Genomic DNA, 20,033 nt, shown 5'->3' with positions numbered 1-20,033 from the left:
CTTTCCCCCACATTCCCATCAACTACACCCAAATTGTGTACACTATAGACTAGGGAGAATTTACAGTTGCCAATTAGCATCCCATCACATACGTCTTTGGGATGTGGTTGGAAACTGGAGCAAATATACAAAGTATACAAAAACTACACATCAAAGGACGAATGTGAAAACTCCATACAGACAGCATCCGAGCTGAGAATCAATGGCCAGAAATTACGATGCAGCTTTGACACTGTGCTACCCTATTTCATCTTCACAGTTCCTAACAGATATCAGTTTTGCCTCTGCAGAAACTAGCTGGGTTTTGAAAAAAAAGTTCCACATCTTGTCACTTGTAGTAAGTACTACTACACTTGTTCTTGTACTCAACTCTGGACAACTGGTCCAGAACTCAGGCTGATCGATCAGTGCTGGAGTTCAGTGCTGTAGTGTTGTAAACCGCGACATTAAACCAGAGATCGCATCAAAGAATAGGGAGCTCACCTACACCTCTCCACACAAGTAGGTCTCACTCATTAAACAATGTCATTCTGAAGACGGCCCACGACCCCAAAGGCCACCTGTCCACATTCTACAGGGATGAGGTACTCCAGTACTTTATCTCATTTTTGTAAACCCGCACCTGCAGTTCCTCGTTTCCACTCAAATCAATTATAACACAATGGTTGTGAAATGTTGCCGTGCTCGCTGTGTACACTTCTTGCATTAATAACCGAGCCGGTTCAATGCCAATGGGGCACTCACTACCTGATACTTTGTCGTGATAAGAGCGATACAGAGACCCGTTTGTAACATCCAAACAGATGCCGGCACCCTGTATATTGCATCTCCACCTGTAACTCCAGCAGACGCGGGCTGCTCGCCTTCACTACGGAACAGAATTTAGTGAATGGCGACACGCACCGAGTGTCGGAGGCCCTGTGTGTGTGTGTGTGTGCGGATTCAATGCCCGCCTTCTCACCCAACCAAGTGCATCTTTCCTGCGAAGCGAAGGGGAGGAAGGGTTCGATTCCCCGCCGCCACACTGTGAGGGGAACAATGGGGAGAGTAGCGGCCCCTGGAGCTGCGCTGCCCGGTACGGGGTGGGTGGGGGAGAGAGCCGAGTCCGCGTGGAGACCCCCGTACAAAGACCCCCCCCCCAACCACGGCACACAGATCCCCGCACCCCACCACATCTCCCCCCGCGCCCAGCCTCCCTCACCATCTTCCCCACATAGACCTCTCTCCCCTTACCCTCACCAGGAGCACAGCGCTTTAATGCATCGTCTCCCCCGGCGGGAGGTGACCTCTTTTTACCCCGGGCGGAAAGAACCCACTCCCCGCGTCTCCCCACGACTCCCCCCCCCCCCCCCTCTACGCACCCCTCTCCTACGCACCCCCCTCTCTCTCCTCTCTCTTCACTCCCCCCCTCTCTCCTCTCCTCTCCCCTCCCCCCTCTCTCCCCCCCGTCCCCCTCCTCTCCCCCCCGTCTCTCTCCTCTCTCCCCCGTCCCCCCCTCCTCTCTCCCCCCGTCTCCTCTCTCTCTCCTCTCCCCCCTCTCCTCTCTTCCCCCCGTCTCCTCTCCTCTCTCCCCCGTCTCCTCTCTTCCCCCCGTCTCCTCTCCTCTCTTCCCCCTCTCTCTCCCTCTCTCCTCTCCTCCTCTCCCCCGTTCCCTCTCCTCCCCCCCCCCCTCCCCTCCCCTCCCCCCCCTCCTCTCCTCCCCCCCCCCGTCCCCTCCTCTCTCTCTCCCCCCCGTCTCCTCTCCTCCTTCCCCCCTCTCCTCTCTCTTCCCCCCGTCTCCTCTCCTCTTCCCCGTCCCCCCCCCTCCCCCCCTTGTCCCGTCTCCCCTCCTCTCCTTCCCCCCCCCCTCTCCACCCCTCTTCCTCCCCCCCCCTCCCTCCCCCCCCCCCCCCCCCCCTCTCCCCCCCCCCCCCCCCCCCCTCTCCTCCTCCCCCGTCTCCTCTCTCTCTCTTCCCCCGTCTCCTCTCCTCTCTTCCCCCGTCTCCTCTCCCCTCCCTCCTTCTCCTCCTCTCCCCCGTCTCCCCCGTCTCCTCTCCCCCGTCTCCACTCACTCTGAACTTCGAACTTGCGGATGATGGTGTCCAGGTAGGTGTTCTGGGGCGCGACGTGGCCCCGGCGAACCGGCATGGTGTCGGTGAGCCGGCCTCTTGCTGCCGGCACTTCAGCCCAGGAAGCCGGCCTGATCCCACAGCTCCATCGCCGCCGCCCACGGCACGCCCGCCCGTCCGCCCGCCCCGTCAGCACGGCACCGGGCTCCGGGGAAACGCCAGCCCCATCACTGGGGTAAGGACCGAGGCAGTGGGCACACAAAGGCAGTGGGTGGGCGGGCGGCGCAGGGGATGGAGCGTCTGACTGAACAGCAGCAGCAGCACAAGACTGCACTCCAACACCAGCCGCCTGCCTCCCCTTTCTCCCTGCCGTCGAGGGTGCGATTGATCGGCCCCGGGGAGGAAGTTCCGTGACGAATACGAATAGATTACTTGTGAAACTCGTGCTGAATTCCGAGTACATGATCTCCACAGAATGCTGGGTGTGGGTCAAGCGGAGGTCATGCCAACTTTTGCAACGAGCTTAAAGGGGAACAGCCCTCATGGGAATAATGTGTGACCCTCTTAATACAAGTGTGCAAACATACAACGCAATAGAGGTTATTTTTCCAAGAGGACAGCATCGCCAAGCGTGTAACTCCTGCACGTATCCAGAGGAAAGATTCTTCACTTACAGCTGTCCATGAAGACACTAAGACAGCTCCACTTTATTTCTCTATTTCCGAACGACCATGGTTTTTAAGGGGGGGGGGGGGGGGGGGGGGTGTTGGAATGTGTCTAAATTTACACGTTTAAAAATAAATTGCTCCACTGAGCTCTTGAGACAGGGATGCTGAGGAATGGAACCTTTCCCAACTCATCCGCAGTGACAGCACCAAAGGCGAGATGCAGCACAGGCCAGTTACAGAGTGAAATGTCCTTAACAATGTCGAGGCAAACAGCGAGGACAGGTACAGATAGCGAGGCTCGGGTCCCTTCACGCTGCCAGATCAAATACTCAGAATATCTACAACAATAATTTAAAACTGCGTGCCCCTTGCCAAAAACTTGCCCCCCCCCGATGAGATATCACAAGGTGACCCGCGGAATCAATTGCCATTGTGCCATCAAACACTAACATTAGCGGCAGATTAGATCAGATGCAGCATGAAACTAGTTATTTCCACATGCACAAGCAATCTCACTCAAATTATACAATCATAAATAAATATGAACTATGAATCAGATAAATAAAAATCAACACTATTCCTATTCTATTTAAATATACATGGTAGGAAAGCTTTCAGCTTTCTGTTCCCCCCACAATCGGTCTGAGGAAGAGAGAAGGGTCCCGACCTGAACCGTCACCTATCCATGTCCCCCAGAGATGCTGCCTGATCCGCTGACTTACTCCAGTACTTTGTGTCCTATCCCCTGATAAGTATACCACAGGTCAGGCTGGCGTGAAAGCATCTTCTACCCTACCCAACAATGTTCTGGTCATCGCTTTAAATCAGTGTCTACTCGATGTTTCACGTCAAAGACTTATCATCAGAACAAATTAGTTTCAAGTTGCAGGGAAAGTGTGAAAGGGAAAGTAGGACTAAGGGAATATCTAATAGGGCGACCTTAGAGTTACTATGAGGATTAGTATCTGGTTATGGGTTTGTGAGAGCATTGGGGAGACAAAGTACCACTGATGATAGGTATAAACCTAGCACTTTAAGATTAAGTCCCACAGAAGTTAATATTTGAAGATATTTTGCTGCTGATTGTTCACTTTGGCTCAACCGGTGTCAGACGATTTTGCATTCATGCATCCCTTCAAAGACTTAATCATAAAAATCAGATATTTAAAATCAAGATGATGATTCAAAGTTCCCTGAGCTCCCAATGGTTAATGCGTGCATGATGGTTGGCTCAGATTCGTTGAGCCAAAGAGCTAGTCTCCATGATGTGCAACTATGAAAGGAAGGCAAGCTGTGAAGTAGAAACATAGAAACATAGAAAATAGGTGCAGGAGTAGGCCATTCGGCCCTTCGAGCCTCCACCGCCATTCAATGTGATCATGGCTGATCATCCAACTCAGTATCCTGTACCTGCCTTCTCTCCATACCCCCTGATCACTTTAGCCACAAGGGCCACATCTAACGCCCTCTTAAATATAGCCAATGAACTGGCCTCAACTACCTTCTGTGACAGAGAATTCCACACATTCGCCACTCTCTGTGTAAAAAATGTTTTTCTCATCTCAGTCCTAAAAGACTTCCCCCTTATCCTTAAACTGTGAGCCCTTGGTCTGGACTTCCCCAACATCGGGAATAATCTTCCTGCATCTAGCCTGTCCAACCCCTTAAGAATTTTGTAAGTTTCTATAAGATCCCCCCTCAATCTTCTAAATTCTAGCGAGTACAAGCTGAGTCTATCCAGTCTTTCTTCATATGACATCCCAGGAATAGTGCGGAACAATGGGAAATTCCCAGGTCAGGCCATGCTTCTGGAGAGAGAAAACGTGGCCAATATCACACAGATGAATGACCACTGGCCGGCACAGAGAAAGTGAGTTACCTAACCTTCTGAAATTCAATGCATCCAAAAGACTGACAAATGTACATAGACTCTTATCAAATTTCACAACTTTGAGTAAGATCCTGTTCCTCGATATAGTCAGGCACAAGGCTGGAAACAGAGGGCAGAGTGTGAATTGCCATATAAAGTGGCAGGACTCTGGAAACTCACATTTTTCATTTTGGAGATACATCATTGAAACAGGCCCTTCAACCCACTAAATCTGTGCCAAACATCGATCAGTGTAGGAAGGAACTGCAGATGCTGGTTTAAACCAAAGATAGACACAAAAAGCTGAAGTAACTCTGGGACAGGCAACATCTCAGGAGAGAAGGAATGGGTGAATTAGCAACCCGAAACGTCACCCATTCCTTCTCACCAGAGGTGCTGCCTGTCCCTCTGAGTTACTCCTGCTTTTCGTATCTATCCAAGCATCGATCATCCGTGCACTAGTTCTTTCCTACACGCTAGGGACAATGTATAGATGCCAATTAACCTACACATCTTTGGGGTGCCCCTGTGGAGAGAATAGTGGTGCTCCACACAGTGGTCACTCAGCATTTGGTGTTCCAATGTGAAGGATGCAACATAGTGAATGCTAAATGGAGCACTCCTAGATTGGAAGAAACCAAAGAGAGCAATGGTTGTTTTTTTTTTGTTCAATGTTCTGGAGGAACTTTGCAGGTTAGGGAGCATCTGTGCCATGAAATGTATGGACAACATTTCAAGTCGGGACCCTTATTCAGACTAATGGAGTAAGGAGGGGAAAAAAACTGAAAAAGAAGAGTAGCAATGGGGCAATGCCTGTGGTAGGTGGAGATCGTGACAAAGGCATGAGGTGAGATGGAGTCAGAAGGATTCAAGGAAAAGGAGGTGAAATGTAAAGCTGGAGGAAGGGATATGGGTGGAAGGGGAGACTCAGAGTAGGGACTGTCTCGCCTATCTATGCCTCTCAATTTTATATACTTCTATTAGGTCTCCCCTCAGCCTCTGACACTCCAGTGAAAACAATTCAAGTTTGTCTAACCTCTCCTTATAGCTAATATCCTCTAATCCTAGCAGCATCCTGGTAAACCTCTTCTGCCCCCTCTCCAATGCCGCCACATCCTTACTGTATTGGGATGATCAGAACTGCACACAAACCTCCAAATGAAAAAAGATAGGAAAAAAACGCACAGGCTGTAGGCAGCCAGTGCGTTTTTTTTCTATCTTTTTTACATTTTTGTTTGTCTTAAAAGTGTGTTTGGAGTTTCTTTACGGGGGAGGAGGGGGGGAGGATAAGGGGGAAACCGCTTCTTAGTCGCTTCCTGGCGAGGACGTGACTATTCTCCAATCCGTATCCTCGCCCCCCTGCCAACTGGATCGGAGCGGCCTTTCCTGCCGGGGACCTGGACCAGAGCTTCAGCAGCAGAGTCGCAGCACTGGATTCACCGCGGAGCGATGCCTACCTGGATCGCCGTTTGAAGCTCCGGAGTGCTGGGCCCGCTGTTCCAACATCGTGGAGCTGAGGGTTGAAGAGCTCCCAACGCGGGCGGCGCTGACCTCATCATCGCGGAGTCCCTGGGACCCTTTGCCGAGGGCCGCCAGCGAGAATCTCCACCCAGCGCGGCCTGTGGACTCCGGGAGCCGCGGACTCTGGTAGGAAGCGGCCGACGCGGTGGTCCAAGCCACTGAGGTTGTTCTCCCGGTCCAACATCGGAGTTCCATCCCAGCGAGCTGGCCTGAATATCGGGCCGCCCGTAGCGGTGACTGCGGAGGGCTCGGGAGGCCCCGACCACGGGTGAACATTAAGAACAACAGAGGAAGAGGACTGACTTTGGTGCCTTCCCTCACAGTGGGAAACTTTGATTCTGCTGTGTGGGGATGTTTTGTGTTGGACTCTATCGTGTGTTGTGTACTTTATTTTAATTGTATGGCTGTATGGTGAACACACATTTCACTGTGCCAACTGGCACATGTGACAAATAAATGTATCTTGAATCTTGAATGTGGCCTAACCAAAGTCCTATAAAGCTGCAACATGACTTCCTGACTCTTATACTAAATGTCCAGACCTATGTTACATGAATAAGCGAACCAGTTATCTTTTACCTCCTGCTCACCGATTGCAATGAATGCTTTCTAGTCAGTTGCATTATGCTGAAGGTAAGAGCAACAACATCCAAAAAGCTGGACAGTGCGTTCAGGAATAAGTGGAAAATAAAATTACTTAGCCTTTGAATCATAAAAAAAAATTCTGAAATCAATGAAACAATATATCACCACAAGTTTAGACATTTCCTTACTTTCCAAAAAAACCCTTCCTCATGTTGACTTCAAAGCAGCCATTTTTTAACAACGTCTTGCAAAACACAAAATCTTTAAACTGCTCTCAATTTGAAATGCCTTTGCCTTCTCCACAATGGAGTACGATGCCAGCATCCAAAATATCACCTGTCTGCTCCACAGCCAGGTAGCCTTTCGTGTAACAGAGTGTAACATGTCAAATGTTTCTCATTAACTCATATCAAGAGTTCCATCACACACTGACTGGAACATTCTGAACTAAAGGTTAAACTTCAAAACACCTCTGAAGGTAACACAGTTAAAAAAAAAAGGTGGCTTGCATTACTTAACACATTTCCTAACCTTCAACAGTGAATTAAATACTTTTGAAGCATTTTTCACTCGACAGAGTGAAGGTCATTTAACACAAGTCTGTTACCACAGACAGAGCAGCATTGCACTAGATTGTATATCCTCCTTGCACTACTATTGTAGTCCTTGAACCCAAAACATTCTGACCCGGAGGCAGAATTCTTTGTTGAGCCAGAGCCCATACTTTAGTTCTCACTTTGCTCCCAACAATCTCTATGTATCCAGGAAACAATGTGGCTTCAAATCAGTGTGAGGTGTTGCATTTTGAGAAGGAAATACCATGGCGTAAAAGAAATACCATGGCACCAGAGGTATATAGGGTGGCGATAGCTTTTGGCAACTTGACCCTCAAGGAACTGAATATAGCAGTTGGGACATTATGTTACAGTTGTAGACATTGGCGAGTCTGACCGTAGTATTGTGTTCGGTTTTGGCCGCCCTGACATTGGAAAGATGCCATGAAGCTGGAAAAAGTGTAGAGAAGATTGACCAGGATGTTGCCAGGACTCAAGGGCCTGAGCTACTGAGAGGAATTGGGTAGGCCAGGACTTTATTTCATGGATCACAGGAGGCTGAGGGGTGACCTTACAGAGGTGTATGAAATAATGAGGGGCAGAGATAGGGTAAATGCATATAATCTTTTTCCCTGGGTAGGGGAATCTACAACCAGAGCCATAAGTTTAGGATGAGAGAAGAATAATGTAAATGTATTTGTCCAACACAATGGATGGTGGTTATATGCAACAAGCTGCCAGAGAAAGTGGTTGAGGCAGATACAGCAACATTTAAGAAACATTTGGACAGGTATATGGAGAGAAAAGGTTTTAAGGGGTATGGACTAAACAAGGGCAAATGGGACTAGCTTAATGGGCATCTTGGTCAGCATGGATGAGTTGGGCTGAAGGGTCTGTTTTTGTGCTGTATGACTCTATTCTAGCCAGTAAATTGGATAACAGATACAGCGGTTTCTGCAACTCAGGATTATGAATATTGTAGCTGTCAATATCGACTGGTGACATAGACAAAGTCAAAGCGCCATTGTTGGAGCATGATAGTGGGATAGTTGGCATTAAACCAATCACTAACACCAACCAGTGCATCTCTACACAAAGCACGATCGCTTCTTGGCACTCATCACTGACTGTCCATCTTCATTCTGTCCCTTAATTGTAAGCCCTACATCGTATTAATAAACCGTTATGCCAAGGGACTCAATGGCCTGCTGGTGTGTAAAACCAAAACAGAAGTGTCAATTTTGTAAAGCTGTGATGTTTTTCTTTGTATGAATAAAACAGTAAAAGTCCTTGTTGACAAAACCCAAGGTGTGTTTAACAGAGAAACATTCAATTTATGTGCACTCAATGCAAAGGGGCTCCCAGAGTGACAGCAGCTGTCATCAACATTGCTATCAAGCAGAGCTTACTCACCAAGGACCTACTTGTCATTGCTCCGTTTGGTCTTCACCAGGCCCATTTGACTACAGACCTTTAGAATCTACATTCCCATACTTCACTCGAGTTATAAAAGTGAAAACCATAACCACAATCTCTCCGACTGATTCATTGTTCCACCACAGCCAGTGTTCAGAAGGTCCCACAGAGCCTCCTCACCAGAGCCCCATTCATACACCAAAGCACCTCCTATGTAGACCCTATGTAGAAACAAAGAACTGCAGATGCTGGTTAATACACAATAGTGCTGGAGTGACTCAGCGGGTCAGGCAGCATCCCTGGAGAACATGGATAGATGATGTTTTATGTTAAGACCCTTCAATTCCCCCCCGACTGTTTTTATCCACTAAAGGGCCAGTCCCACTTGAACGGCATTTGCCCGTCATTTACGTGACATCATTTACGCATCACGACGTGCATGTGACGCGCACATAGCGTACATTATGCGCATATGGCGCGCGGTGAGGCGTGGTGGCGTAGGCAGTGATGCACGGTCACGCGCAGCGCCCCAGGAATTTTGGGATTCACAAAATCTTTGCGCGCCACCTGCATGATGCGTAAATGACGCCCTTTAGACTCTCATCCAGTCAGTTGGTTAGTTGAGCTCAATTGAAAAGATTAGTTATAAAGAGGGGTTAGTCCCCTCTGATGTACATCCTTAAACAGCAGGCCTCAGCTATAAAGCAGCCTGCAATTAATAACTGTAACGGTTACGAGTTACGATTGTTATCTTAGGATAAACTTATTGAAATAAAATATGCTTGCCTCTCACCTACAAAAACCTGCAATAAGACGGTTGCACTCAGACCTGTTGTGATAAACCAGCAGACTGGGGATGACCACGCCTGCAGGTGGTGCCTCAGGTATGACCAGCTTTTGGAGCATGAACACTAGCTAAAAGTTACATGCTGAAAATTACATCGATCGCACAGTTTTACAGGTGGTCACCTTACGGAAATTTGTTCAGATTGACAAATGAATGACAACCAGCAGAAGTGAGATGGGCAGATAATGAAGGAATATTATTTCCCCGTTGAAATTAAAAGTATTGGTGAATATACGAATCTAGCGAGTGAAGATCACAGCACCAGGGGTGGTTCAAGTGAACAGGGGGGGAGAGGGGGGAGGGGGTTAATAACAACAGTCCAAGGGTAAGAAACTCAGTAACCAAGGGAATATACAAACAATTCTGCAGTCATAGAAGAAGGGTCTGTCTGAAGAAGGGTTTCGGCCCGAAACGTTGCCTTTTTCCTTCGCTCCATAGATGCTGCCGCACCCGCTGAGTTTCTCCAGCACTTTTGTCTATTTGCAGTCATAGATGCAAGTCCAGGATATCTTGTAACCTCCCTGATCCCAGAATCAAAAATGTCAAGAACAGTTGCAGCACTTTCTAAAGGGAGAGGAGAAACCACCAGTGGTTGTCATTAGCACCAATTTGAACCACAATTTGAGCAAAAGAGATGAGGTCCTGCAACATGAATTTGGAGAGCTACGGGTAGGTAGCATGTTAAAGCACAGGATCTTAAAGGTAAGCTCAGGATTATTTCAGTGCCGTATGCGAGTCAGTTTGAGACTGGGAGGATTCGTCAGTTGAATGAATGGCTAATGGAATGGTGTAGGAGGGAGTTCTTTAGATCTCCGGATCACGAGGACATTGTCTGGGGAAGATAATTTGCAACTGAACTGGAGCAAGCCCAACATCCTTGCAGGGAGATTTGTCCATGCTGTTTGGGGAAAGTCTAAACTAATTTGACAGGGAAATGCACAAAGTAGATGTACAGTTGGGGGAAGATGCAATCTAAGCAGTGAAAAGCGACTGCTTACTTGGAGGGACGCAGCCCTAATCGGTCTTCACTATAGTTCCTGCAAAAGGTGGTCAAAAACTGCACTCTCTTTTCTGATCGATTTTAACCCTACAACACAATCTGCAACCTTGAAAGTGATAAATAAGTTATTTTCTGCTGTACGGTATCATAAATATCCAGTCTGAAGAAGGGTCTCAGCCGAAAACGTCACCCATTCCTTCTCTCCAGAGATGCTGCCTGTTCCACTGAGTTACTCCAGCATTTTGTGTCTATCTTCGGTTTAATCCAGCATCTGCAGTTCCTTCCTATACATCAGACATATACAAACAGCTAACCTTATGTATGTATACTTTGTCATTTTAATTGTCGTTATATCCAAATGTTAAAAAAACACATATGTGCAGCAAATCTCAAATCTGAGCCAACCACAATGTTAGAAAGATGCGAAAAGAGAGGGAACCAAGTTTATTGTGTAGGTCACAGCTGTCTATAGACAGACCCCCTGAGATCATTGTCAGTTGACATGATGCCGTTTTAAATAGCCCTGTTGAGTGTGAGCTGCAGACGGTACAAACTAAGCCTTAACCTGGGAATGTGTTTAATTTGCTTTCACACTGCCCAATGGGTTAACATCTTTTATGTTATTTTGACGTCTGAGATTTCATTACTTCTTCTCTCACATCCGTGACAAAAGGCTACAAGTTCAAGATCCGCCTCAGAACCGAGCAATCTGTGCTGCTACTTCAGGCTGCAATCACTACGTAAGAATTTAAGATGAGGCCCAGCTGCCTTTTTTATTTATACATGAACTGGTTTTACAGCCATTTACAAGAGGAATATTTTCTTGTGACCTGGCACATCAGACCAATAACTCGCAACACATCTCGTTTTCGGAGAAATGCTGCCTTTACGCACATGACACGATGGACTGCAGTTCGGAGGCATCGTTGTTCCCTACCCTTCACATTCACTCATTAGGAGTAATGATGCTGTAGGAGGATTATCAGACCACCACCATAATGGGAGATTAGCAATGGCAATGGAGATCCACTTTGCTAAACTTCTCCAGTACATTTAATCACTTCTTAATTTAATCACCAATGCTCCAAATTCTGGAAAGCACCCTCTCCCTCTAGGATGTTGCTCAACACTCGCCCTCTTGCAGACGACCCCTTACAAAATTCTTAAAGGGTTGGACAGGCTAGATGCAGGAAGATTGTTCCCGATGTTGGGGAAGTCCAGGACAAGGGGTCACAGCTTAAGGATAAGGGGGAAATCCTTTAAAACCGAGATGAGAAGAACTTTTTTCACACAGAGAGTGGTGAATCTCTGGAACTCTCTGCCACAGAGGGTAGTTGAGGCCAGTTCATTGGCTATATTTAAGAGGGAGTTAGATGTGGCCCTTGTGGCTAAGGGGATCAGGGGGTATGGAGAGAAGGCAGGTACGGGATACTGAGTTGGATGATCAGCCATGATCATATTGAATGACGGTGCAGGCTCGAAGGGCCGAATGGCCTATTCCTGCACCTAATTTCTATGTTTCTATGTTACCTTGTAGCACCATGCACACTCTGCTCTATTAATATTGTGGTTTTATGCATGTTGCTGTTGAATTTCCTCAATGGATATAGAGGTTCTTTAATGTTTACGGAATTACTGTCCAAATTGAAGATTGCTGCTTAGAACTTTGGGCCCTTAAATCCAAGGGCAGAGCTTGTTGTTTGCACACTGCATTGGTGTAGAACAGCTGAAGGAAACCAGTTAAGATTAGGTCCGTGGTTGTCACAAGACCCTGGACTTCAAGATTATAGAACATGGAAAGAAGAGTGTTGGGGGGGAGGGTGTAGAAATTAGGAGACAGAGGAGGCATAAAATATGACTGGCAGACAAGATTGCAGAGAATCGCAAAGCATTCTCCATGTACTTTAGGGGTGAGAGGGTAACCAAGGAAAGGGTGGGGCTCATGAGGGTCTGAAGGAGCAATCTGCATGCAAGCCACAGGAAAGAGGCAAGGATTTAAATAAATACTTCTCATCTGTATTCATTGAGGATATTGCAGATGGAGAATTTGGGGGGGGGGGGGGGGCCATGAAATTCTAGACTGTTAGCCAATACCTCCTAAGAGGTCTGAAGAAGGTTTTCGGCCCGAAACGTTGCCTATTTCCTTCGCTCCATAGATGCTGCTGCACCCGCTGAGTTTCTCCAGCTTTTCTGTGTAACAGCCAATACCTCCTCCTCTTTAACAATGTCAAAAATAGGTAAATCCCCAGGACCTGATGACATGCATCCGTGCTAGTGAGGGAGTAGACAGCTGGGGCCCAGATGGATATTTAAGTGTTTGCTTGCCACTAGCGAGATGCCAGATAATTAGAAGACAACCTAAAATGGTACCTTTACTTTATTCAAGTGATAAACCAGGTAATTACAGGCTGGTTGAGTCCAATGTCAGTGGTAGGGAAATTATTGGGAAAACATCTGAAAGAGTGGATTAATGTACTCTTGGAAAGGCAAGGACTGATGAAGCATTATCAGTAGGGCTTTATTCGTGGGAAGTTATGTCTCGAGTTTGATAATGTATTTTTTTGGACAAAGTAATCGAGAAGATTAATGAGGGTAGTACAGTGGACATTATCTACATGGACTTTAGCAAGGCCATTGACAAAGTAGGACATAGTAAGCTGGTTTGGTGGGTTAGATCACGTTGGAACTGGGGCAAGCTAAAAATTTGGATACAAAATTGGCTTGAAGGTAGGAGACAGGACTGAAAACCTGTAACAAATGTGTGGATTAGTACTGGATCCACTCTTGAATATTATTATTTATATTAATGATTTAGATGCGAATGTAGGTGGCAAAATTAGCAAGTCTGCAACTGAATATATTGTGATTTGATCAACTGGGCCAATACGCTAAGAAATGGCAGGTGCAATTTAATTCAGGTAAATGTGAGGTGTTGCATTTTGGAAAGTCAAACCAGGATAGGACTTACACAATAAATGAGAGGGTCCTGGGAGTGTTGTAGAACAGAAACCTAGGGATGCAGGTACATACTGTAGCTCCGTAAATGTTAACCCAGGTTTACAGGGTAGTAAATAAGTCATTTGGCAAGCTTACCATCATCAGTCAGTCAAGAACAGGAGTTGGTATATCAAATTATAGCAGCGCAAGTCATCGTTAAGGCCATTTGGAGAACATGTATAATGGGGTCAACCTGCTAAATGAGGGTTGTTATTAAACTGGAAAGGGTGCAAAAAAATTTGGTTACTGGATCTGGATGGTTTAAGTTACAAGCACAAGCTGGATCTTTCCCCCCTGGAGTTTATGAGGTTGAGGGGTAACTGTTCAGGTTTATAAAAATGAGCATAGATACATAATTTCCCCATTCTGCTCCCAGGGCATAGGCTTAAGGTAGAGCAAAGATTTAAAGAGGGACCCACATCTATTCTTGCTAACTTTTCTCTTTTTCCACAAAGCTAAAGAAATCCATATAAGGCTTTGTTTTTTTTCTAGCTTGCACTCATTTTTCTTCCTGTTCTTTTATCAATACCTTGGGCCCATTTTGCCATATTCTGAAATGTTCTCAATTTGCAGGCAACTTTTCCTTTGATTGTTTATCTTCTCTTAATAGCCACGGGAGATTAATTTCTTTCTTTTCCATAAATGGGATATATTACTCGGAAACTATGTATTGACGCTTTGAATGTTGGCCATTGCTTGTTTGCTGTCATGCCTACCAAAACAGTTTCCCAATCTACTAAAGGCTGCTTGAGTAAGTTTAAGTCACTGGCTTCAGAGGGAATAATGTTAAATAGTGTTAGTCATACAGAATGGAAACAGGCGCAACTTGCCCACACCGACCAAGATGCCCCATTTACCCTAGTCCCACCTGCCTGCATTTGGCTCGTATCTTTCTATACCTTTCCTGTCCAAATGTCTTAAATGTGTGTGATAGTACCTGTCTGAACCACTGCCTGCGGCAGCTCTTTATAAAAATCCAATAATCTTCTGAGCACCAGTTGCTAATGCCCCCTTGACTGTCAGATCATCTTCAGCCATCACCATTCAGCCCATCAACTCTACTCCACCATGGCTCATCTATCTTTCCCTCTCAACTCTATGATGGTAATACTACAATAGTATCACCATTTGTGGAATTCCCTGCCACAGAGGGCAGTGGAGGCCAAGTCACAGGATGGATTTAAGAGAGAGTTAGATAGAGGCTAGTGGAGTCAAGGGATATGGGGAGAAGGCGGGCACGGGTTATTGATTGGGGACGATCAGCCATGAACACAATGAATGGCAGTGCTGGCTCGAAGGGTCGAATGGCCTCCTCCTGCACCTATTTTCTATGTTGCTAGTACCCTACTATCTATATATTGGAGGTTATGATTAGTCAAAAGCTCAACTAACCACACGTTTTGTCAGATGCTGGTGTAGAGAGCGACTCTTCACCTGACATCCCACCCTTTGTCCACCATCTGCAAAATGTGGACAGGTCCTATCATACCGTTTAAGAGATATTTGGACAGGTTTGGGGGTGGGGGGTGGGGGGGGGGGGGGGGGGGGGGGAGGGAAGAGTTATATCCCCCCACTTTGAATTGGGAGATAGCCTGTATTATACGATTACATTATTTATGAGAAGAACTTTTTTCACACAAAAGTGGTGAATCTCTGGAACTCTCTGTCACAGAAGGTAGTTGAGGCCAGTTCATTGGCTATATTTAAGAGGGAGTTAGATGTGGCCCTTGTGGCTAAGGGGATCAGGGGGTATGGAGAGAAGGCAGGTACGGGATACTGAGTTGGATGATCAGCCATGATCATATTGAATGGCGGTGCAGGCTCGAAGGGCCGAATGGCCTACTCCTGCACCTAATTTCTATGTTTCTATGTTTCTATTATCCCCAAGTTTTTAGAGGTCGAGGTAACTACTCTCCCCCCCACCACCCCCCCCCCCCCCCCCCTCTCACCGAGTACTCCCCGAGGACGGTGATCAGTGATCGCTCAGCTCCCCCCCCACCCCCCCACTTTCAAAAACGTTCCGCGGCCCCTGTAATGGGGCACGTTGGTTGGGGTGGGCAAGTTGGGCCGAAGGGCCTGTTTCCACGCTATATGATTCAATGGTGGCTGCAGGATGCAGTCTGCAAAATACACTGCAGTTATTCACCCACGCGTTTGCAAAGCCACCCGCCAAACCTGTGACCTGTGTCGCCAAGAAGGAACAGGGCAGGAGATGCAAGGGAACAACATTGCCTGTTCACACGCTGCCTTGTACATCCGTGTCCCGTATATCAGTGCAGAGTTTAAATATATAAGAAGGAACTGCAGATGCTGGAAAATCGAAGGTAGACAAAAGTGCTGGAGAAACTCAACGGCTGCAGCAGCATCTTAGGAACGAAGGAAATAGGCAACGTTTCGGGCCCGAAACGTTGCCTATTTCCTTCGCTCCTTAGATGCTGCTGAACCCGCTGAGTTTCTCCGGCACTTTTGTCCAGCTCAGAGTTTAAATATTGCGAGTACAGGAACCCTCTGTGCAACAGCATTGTGGAGGTACTTCCACCAGCAAGACTGCTGCAGCAGGTCAGGTAGCAGCATGTACAGTGCATGACAAATAGTGGTGGGCAACCACTGATGCTCGGGTCCTAAAAGGTGAATAAGAGTGCGTGGGACAATAAGGGTGAGTGTGACCCAGCCGGCCTCTCGATCGCTCTAGTGAGACCACAGGCACCAATGTCCAGTCGGTGCGTCAGATGGGAGGGGGTCTCACCTTTCCACCATAGCCATAGACTAGAGAGACCTGCTCCTCCCGATGGGTCCGGTCCCCAACCGACCCGTCCAGACCCTGGGAGCTGTTGCTGTGACCGGTCACCCACTCTCGCCAGGAGTCCCTGGGTTGGGAAGCGGAGCCTGGGCGAGACCACTGCCCCCGGGGGCTAGGAACTGCTGGAGCTCCGCAGTCCGGAGCCAACTCGATGGCTCCAGTTGTTTAAGAAGGAACTGCAGATGCTGGAAATGCAGCAGCATCAACACGTTGCCTATTTCCTTCGCTCCATCGATGCTGCTGCTGCTGCACCCGCTCAGTTTCTCCAGCACTTGTGTCTACCTTCGATGGTTCCAATTTATCGAGGCCACGTTATGTTGAAAATACAACGGCTTCTGGCGGAGAATACGTCCGAAGACTGTCCATATAACCAGGTAGAATCAAAGAGCCGCAGATGTCTGAAGAAGGGTCTCGTCCCGAAGCGTCACATATTCTCTTCTCTCCAGAGATGCTGCCTGTCCCACTGAGTTATTCCAAGCATTTTGTGTCTATCTATCTTTGGTCAAAACCGGCACCTGCAGTTCCTTCTTACACTCCAGAGATGCTGTCAGATCCGCTGAGTGACTCCAGCACCGTGTCCATCAATCCGATATGGAGTCGAGTGAAATCGCTCCCACACCGAGAGCACCTCTGGGCAGCTAAATGGCAGCTCCCAATAGATCCAGTTCATCAAACAGCCTATCACCCACTATTTGGTCAACACACAGCCCAACTCAACTGCATTAGTTAATTCCTTAATTCAATCAATCCTCACGCTGGCCACTAATGATCAATCAATCACTCGGTTGAGTGGAACTTTACAGAACAGGAACAGGCCCTTTCGCCCACCATATCCGCACTGTGCATGAAACTAATCTTATCCTCTATCCCCCCGCCCCCGCGTTCGTGTGTCTGTCCAAATGCCTCTTAAATGTAGACAATTAAATAATCATTCCGATAGTGCATCCCCCATTCTAGTAATTCAACAATGTAATGTTAATCCAGCCTATCAATAAATGCAGGAGTAACTGACATTGGTCTCACGGTGTATTTCCCAAAGAAGAATTTGCTGAATAGCATTCATGTCACTGCTTGTCTCATGTTGTACAGGCTATTTTGCATAAATTGGAGCAAAATTAGTAGCATTATGTTTTTTCTTTGATGTTAGTTGCTGCCATAGTTACTCTGCTCTGACCTTGCTATATGTTCCAGTACAGCCCTTATTATCATGAAGAGATACCCTTGGCTATACCTTCCTTCCTTCCTTGACCCAGTTTAGTGAAAGATAAACAACATTGGAAGTGGAACATTCTGCCTCAGCATTAGAGTGGAGGTGGGGGAGTCAAGGTCAAGGTCAGGAGCAGAGATTGTTTAGAGCATCGTCAGTCGTAAACGGCATTGAGGAATGATCAGAGGGAAAGGAGATTGCACATGAATCCTGTAGAGGGTAAAAGAGCAGCAAGCTGATTGGAATGAAATGTGGAGCGGTTGTTACAAGTGAACACAAGAAAGGAATTGCGTTGGGGCAAGAATGAGCTGAATTCCGATGGTGCAGTTGCGAGGGGCTGGAAGCTGCTGAACGTGGTCCGAGGCTCCGGCCACATTCATTCAATTTTAAAGAGGGACATTGTGTTAACAGATTGAATGCCACACACATCTGCCAAGGGGCTTGCAAGATATCTTTAGACAGGTCAGGGCTAAAGTCTGTACTTGTGGCCTATAACTGAGGTGATTCATGAGTGGTTTGAAATGTATGGGTGACCTTGGAACAGCAGGTGTGAATGGGTAAAAGCCAGTCAACTGTTGCAGTACATTGAGATATTTAGAAAAAAAGCTCAATACTGTTTCACAAGGTGCTTGCTGAAAAAAAATAGGGGTAGATGATGCAAGAAGAATGCATAGGAAGGAACTGCAGATGCTGGTTTCAACAAGCATGTGGCTAGATATTCAGAATGGTGATGGATGGGCAGGAAATTGGGGGGGAAGGGGGGGGGGTGGTGTTGGAATATTGATTGTGTGAGTTTGATAATACTCTGGATCTATTTTAAACTTGTCTTTATTCTCTGCGTACAGAGATCATTTAGGATTTTGGTATTGGAAATAATTCTCTCAATATTCTCCGTCAACAGAAATGTAGGAAGTGTTGGAAAATAGCAAGCGTTAGAAAAGACCAGAAAACAGCAAGTTATTGGAATGAGCTGTTAAGTGGCAGGTAATATTCAGTGTTTAATAAGTGTGGAGAACTTTGACAAAGTTTTTGACAAGACTTCAAACTTTTGCACACAATTAAACACTGAATGTTACCTGTCACTTAACAGCTCAATCCAGCTCATTCCAGCTAACAAAATAGCTGTGCAGATCTGATTGTCCTCCCCCAGAAGATAAGTGAAGCTCGCACAAGTAATCAGAAAGACAAATTGAGCAATTCACTTCATTGTAATGGGATACAGTACAAACACAGGGAAGTTTCATTTCAGTGTTGATGAAACAGATCTAGAATATGGTGTCGAATTTTAGTTTTAAGTAAGGACATAAGAGCAAGGAAATGATTCAGTTTGGAGGAAAGAGTGATAAACCAGAGGGTTTTTTTTTTCAAACGGTGAGATACAATAAAGTGCTAAATAAATGTATGAAGTGGGATTTGAGTGTTGGAGAGAAACTACAGAAAGTAAGCAATCAGGCTGAAAAAGGACAGGAAGGAGAGGGCAGAAATGGTGCAGAGAAGATTTACGAGAATGTTACGAGAATGGACCCAGAGGGCTTGAGCTGTAAGGAGGTTGGGCAGGCTAGGACTTTATTCCACGGAGCGCAGGAGAATAAGAGGTGCATAAGTTCATGGGAGGAATAGATATGGTAAATACACATAGTCTTTTACCCAGAGTACGGATCAAGAACCAGAGGTCATAGGTTTAAGATGAGGGCTCAAAGATTTAATAGGAACCCGAGGGGCAACTTTTTTTTTTACACAAAGGGTGGTGGCTGTTTGGAACGAGCTATTAGAGGCAGTAGTTGAGGCAGGTACATAGAAACATAGAAATTATGTGCAGGAGTAGGCCATTCGGCCCTTCGAGCCTACACTGCCATTCAATATGATCATGGCTGATCATCCAACTCAGTATCCCGTACCTGCCTTCTCTCCATACCCTCTGATCCCTTTAGCCACAAGGGCCACATCTAACTCCCTCTTAAATATAGCCAATGAACTGGCCTCAACTACCCTCTGTGGTAGTTGAGGCCAGTTCAAAAACTACGATCACAATTTTTAAATAACCATTTGGACAGGTACATGGATAGGATAGGTTTAGAGGGATATGAGCCAAATTATGTTTATTTAGAAGCTCTGTCCTTGCTACCTGAAGAAAATGTGCCAGTTGCTACATTGGTGACACGTGTAGGGCGTTAGTGGTGAGGATGTAACAAAGTGGTAACTGAAAGCAAGAGAATAGAGATAGGTTTTCTCAGATAGAGATGGTGGCCGTTGGTGGGTATGTTGCTAAGCTGGGGAGCTATGCGAGCACACAGCTGCCTGCTCTAAGGAAGGAACAGATGGAGAGATTCCTGAGAAATAAATATTGTTGAGGACAGAACAGATTATCATGGGCAGACATGAAGAGGGTAAGGTGATACATTTACTAGCAGCATAGTAGGCCCCCCCCTCGGTCATGACCGACCATGGATGATGCAACCTAGTTTGCAGGTGATGTGTGGTCGGATGCAAGCCTGGGCAATGTCATATGGAGGACAGGCT

The 20,033-nt window shown here is 46.7% G+C and overlaps 1 protein-coding gene across 1 annotated transcript in view; it reads right to left on the bottom strand.

Annotated features, from left to right (window-relative positions):
• The window catches only part of kcnh6a (potassium voltage-gated channel, subfamily H (eag-related), member 6a), a 120,840-nt gene extending 118,393 nt beyond the window's left edge, over nt 1-2,447 (bottom strand). Inside the window, exon 1 of the mRNA XM_055657103.1 lies at nt 2,052-2,447. Within this exon, the coding sequence (XP_055513078.1) occupies nt 2,052-2,127 (76 nt within the window). The 5' untranslated portion in view covers nt 2,128-2,447. The remainder of the gene's footprint in view (nt 1-2,051) is intronic.
• Nucleotides 2,448-20,033: the final 17,586 nt, after the last annotated feature.

The sequence above is a fragment of the Leucoraja erinacea genome, chromosome 27, assembly GCF_028641065.1.
Source record: "Leucoraja erinacea ecotype New England chromosome 27, Leri_hhj_1, whole genome shotgun sequence".
NCBI classification, from domain to species: Eukaryota; Metazoa; Chordata; class Chondrichthyes; order Rajiformes; family Rajidae; genus Leucoraja; species Leucoraja erinaceus.
Note: the sequence above shows the minus strand (reverse complement) of the source record. Positions and strands in the feature narration are given on the sequence as shown.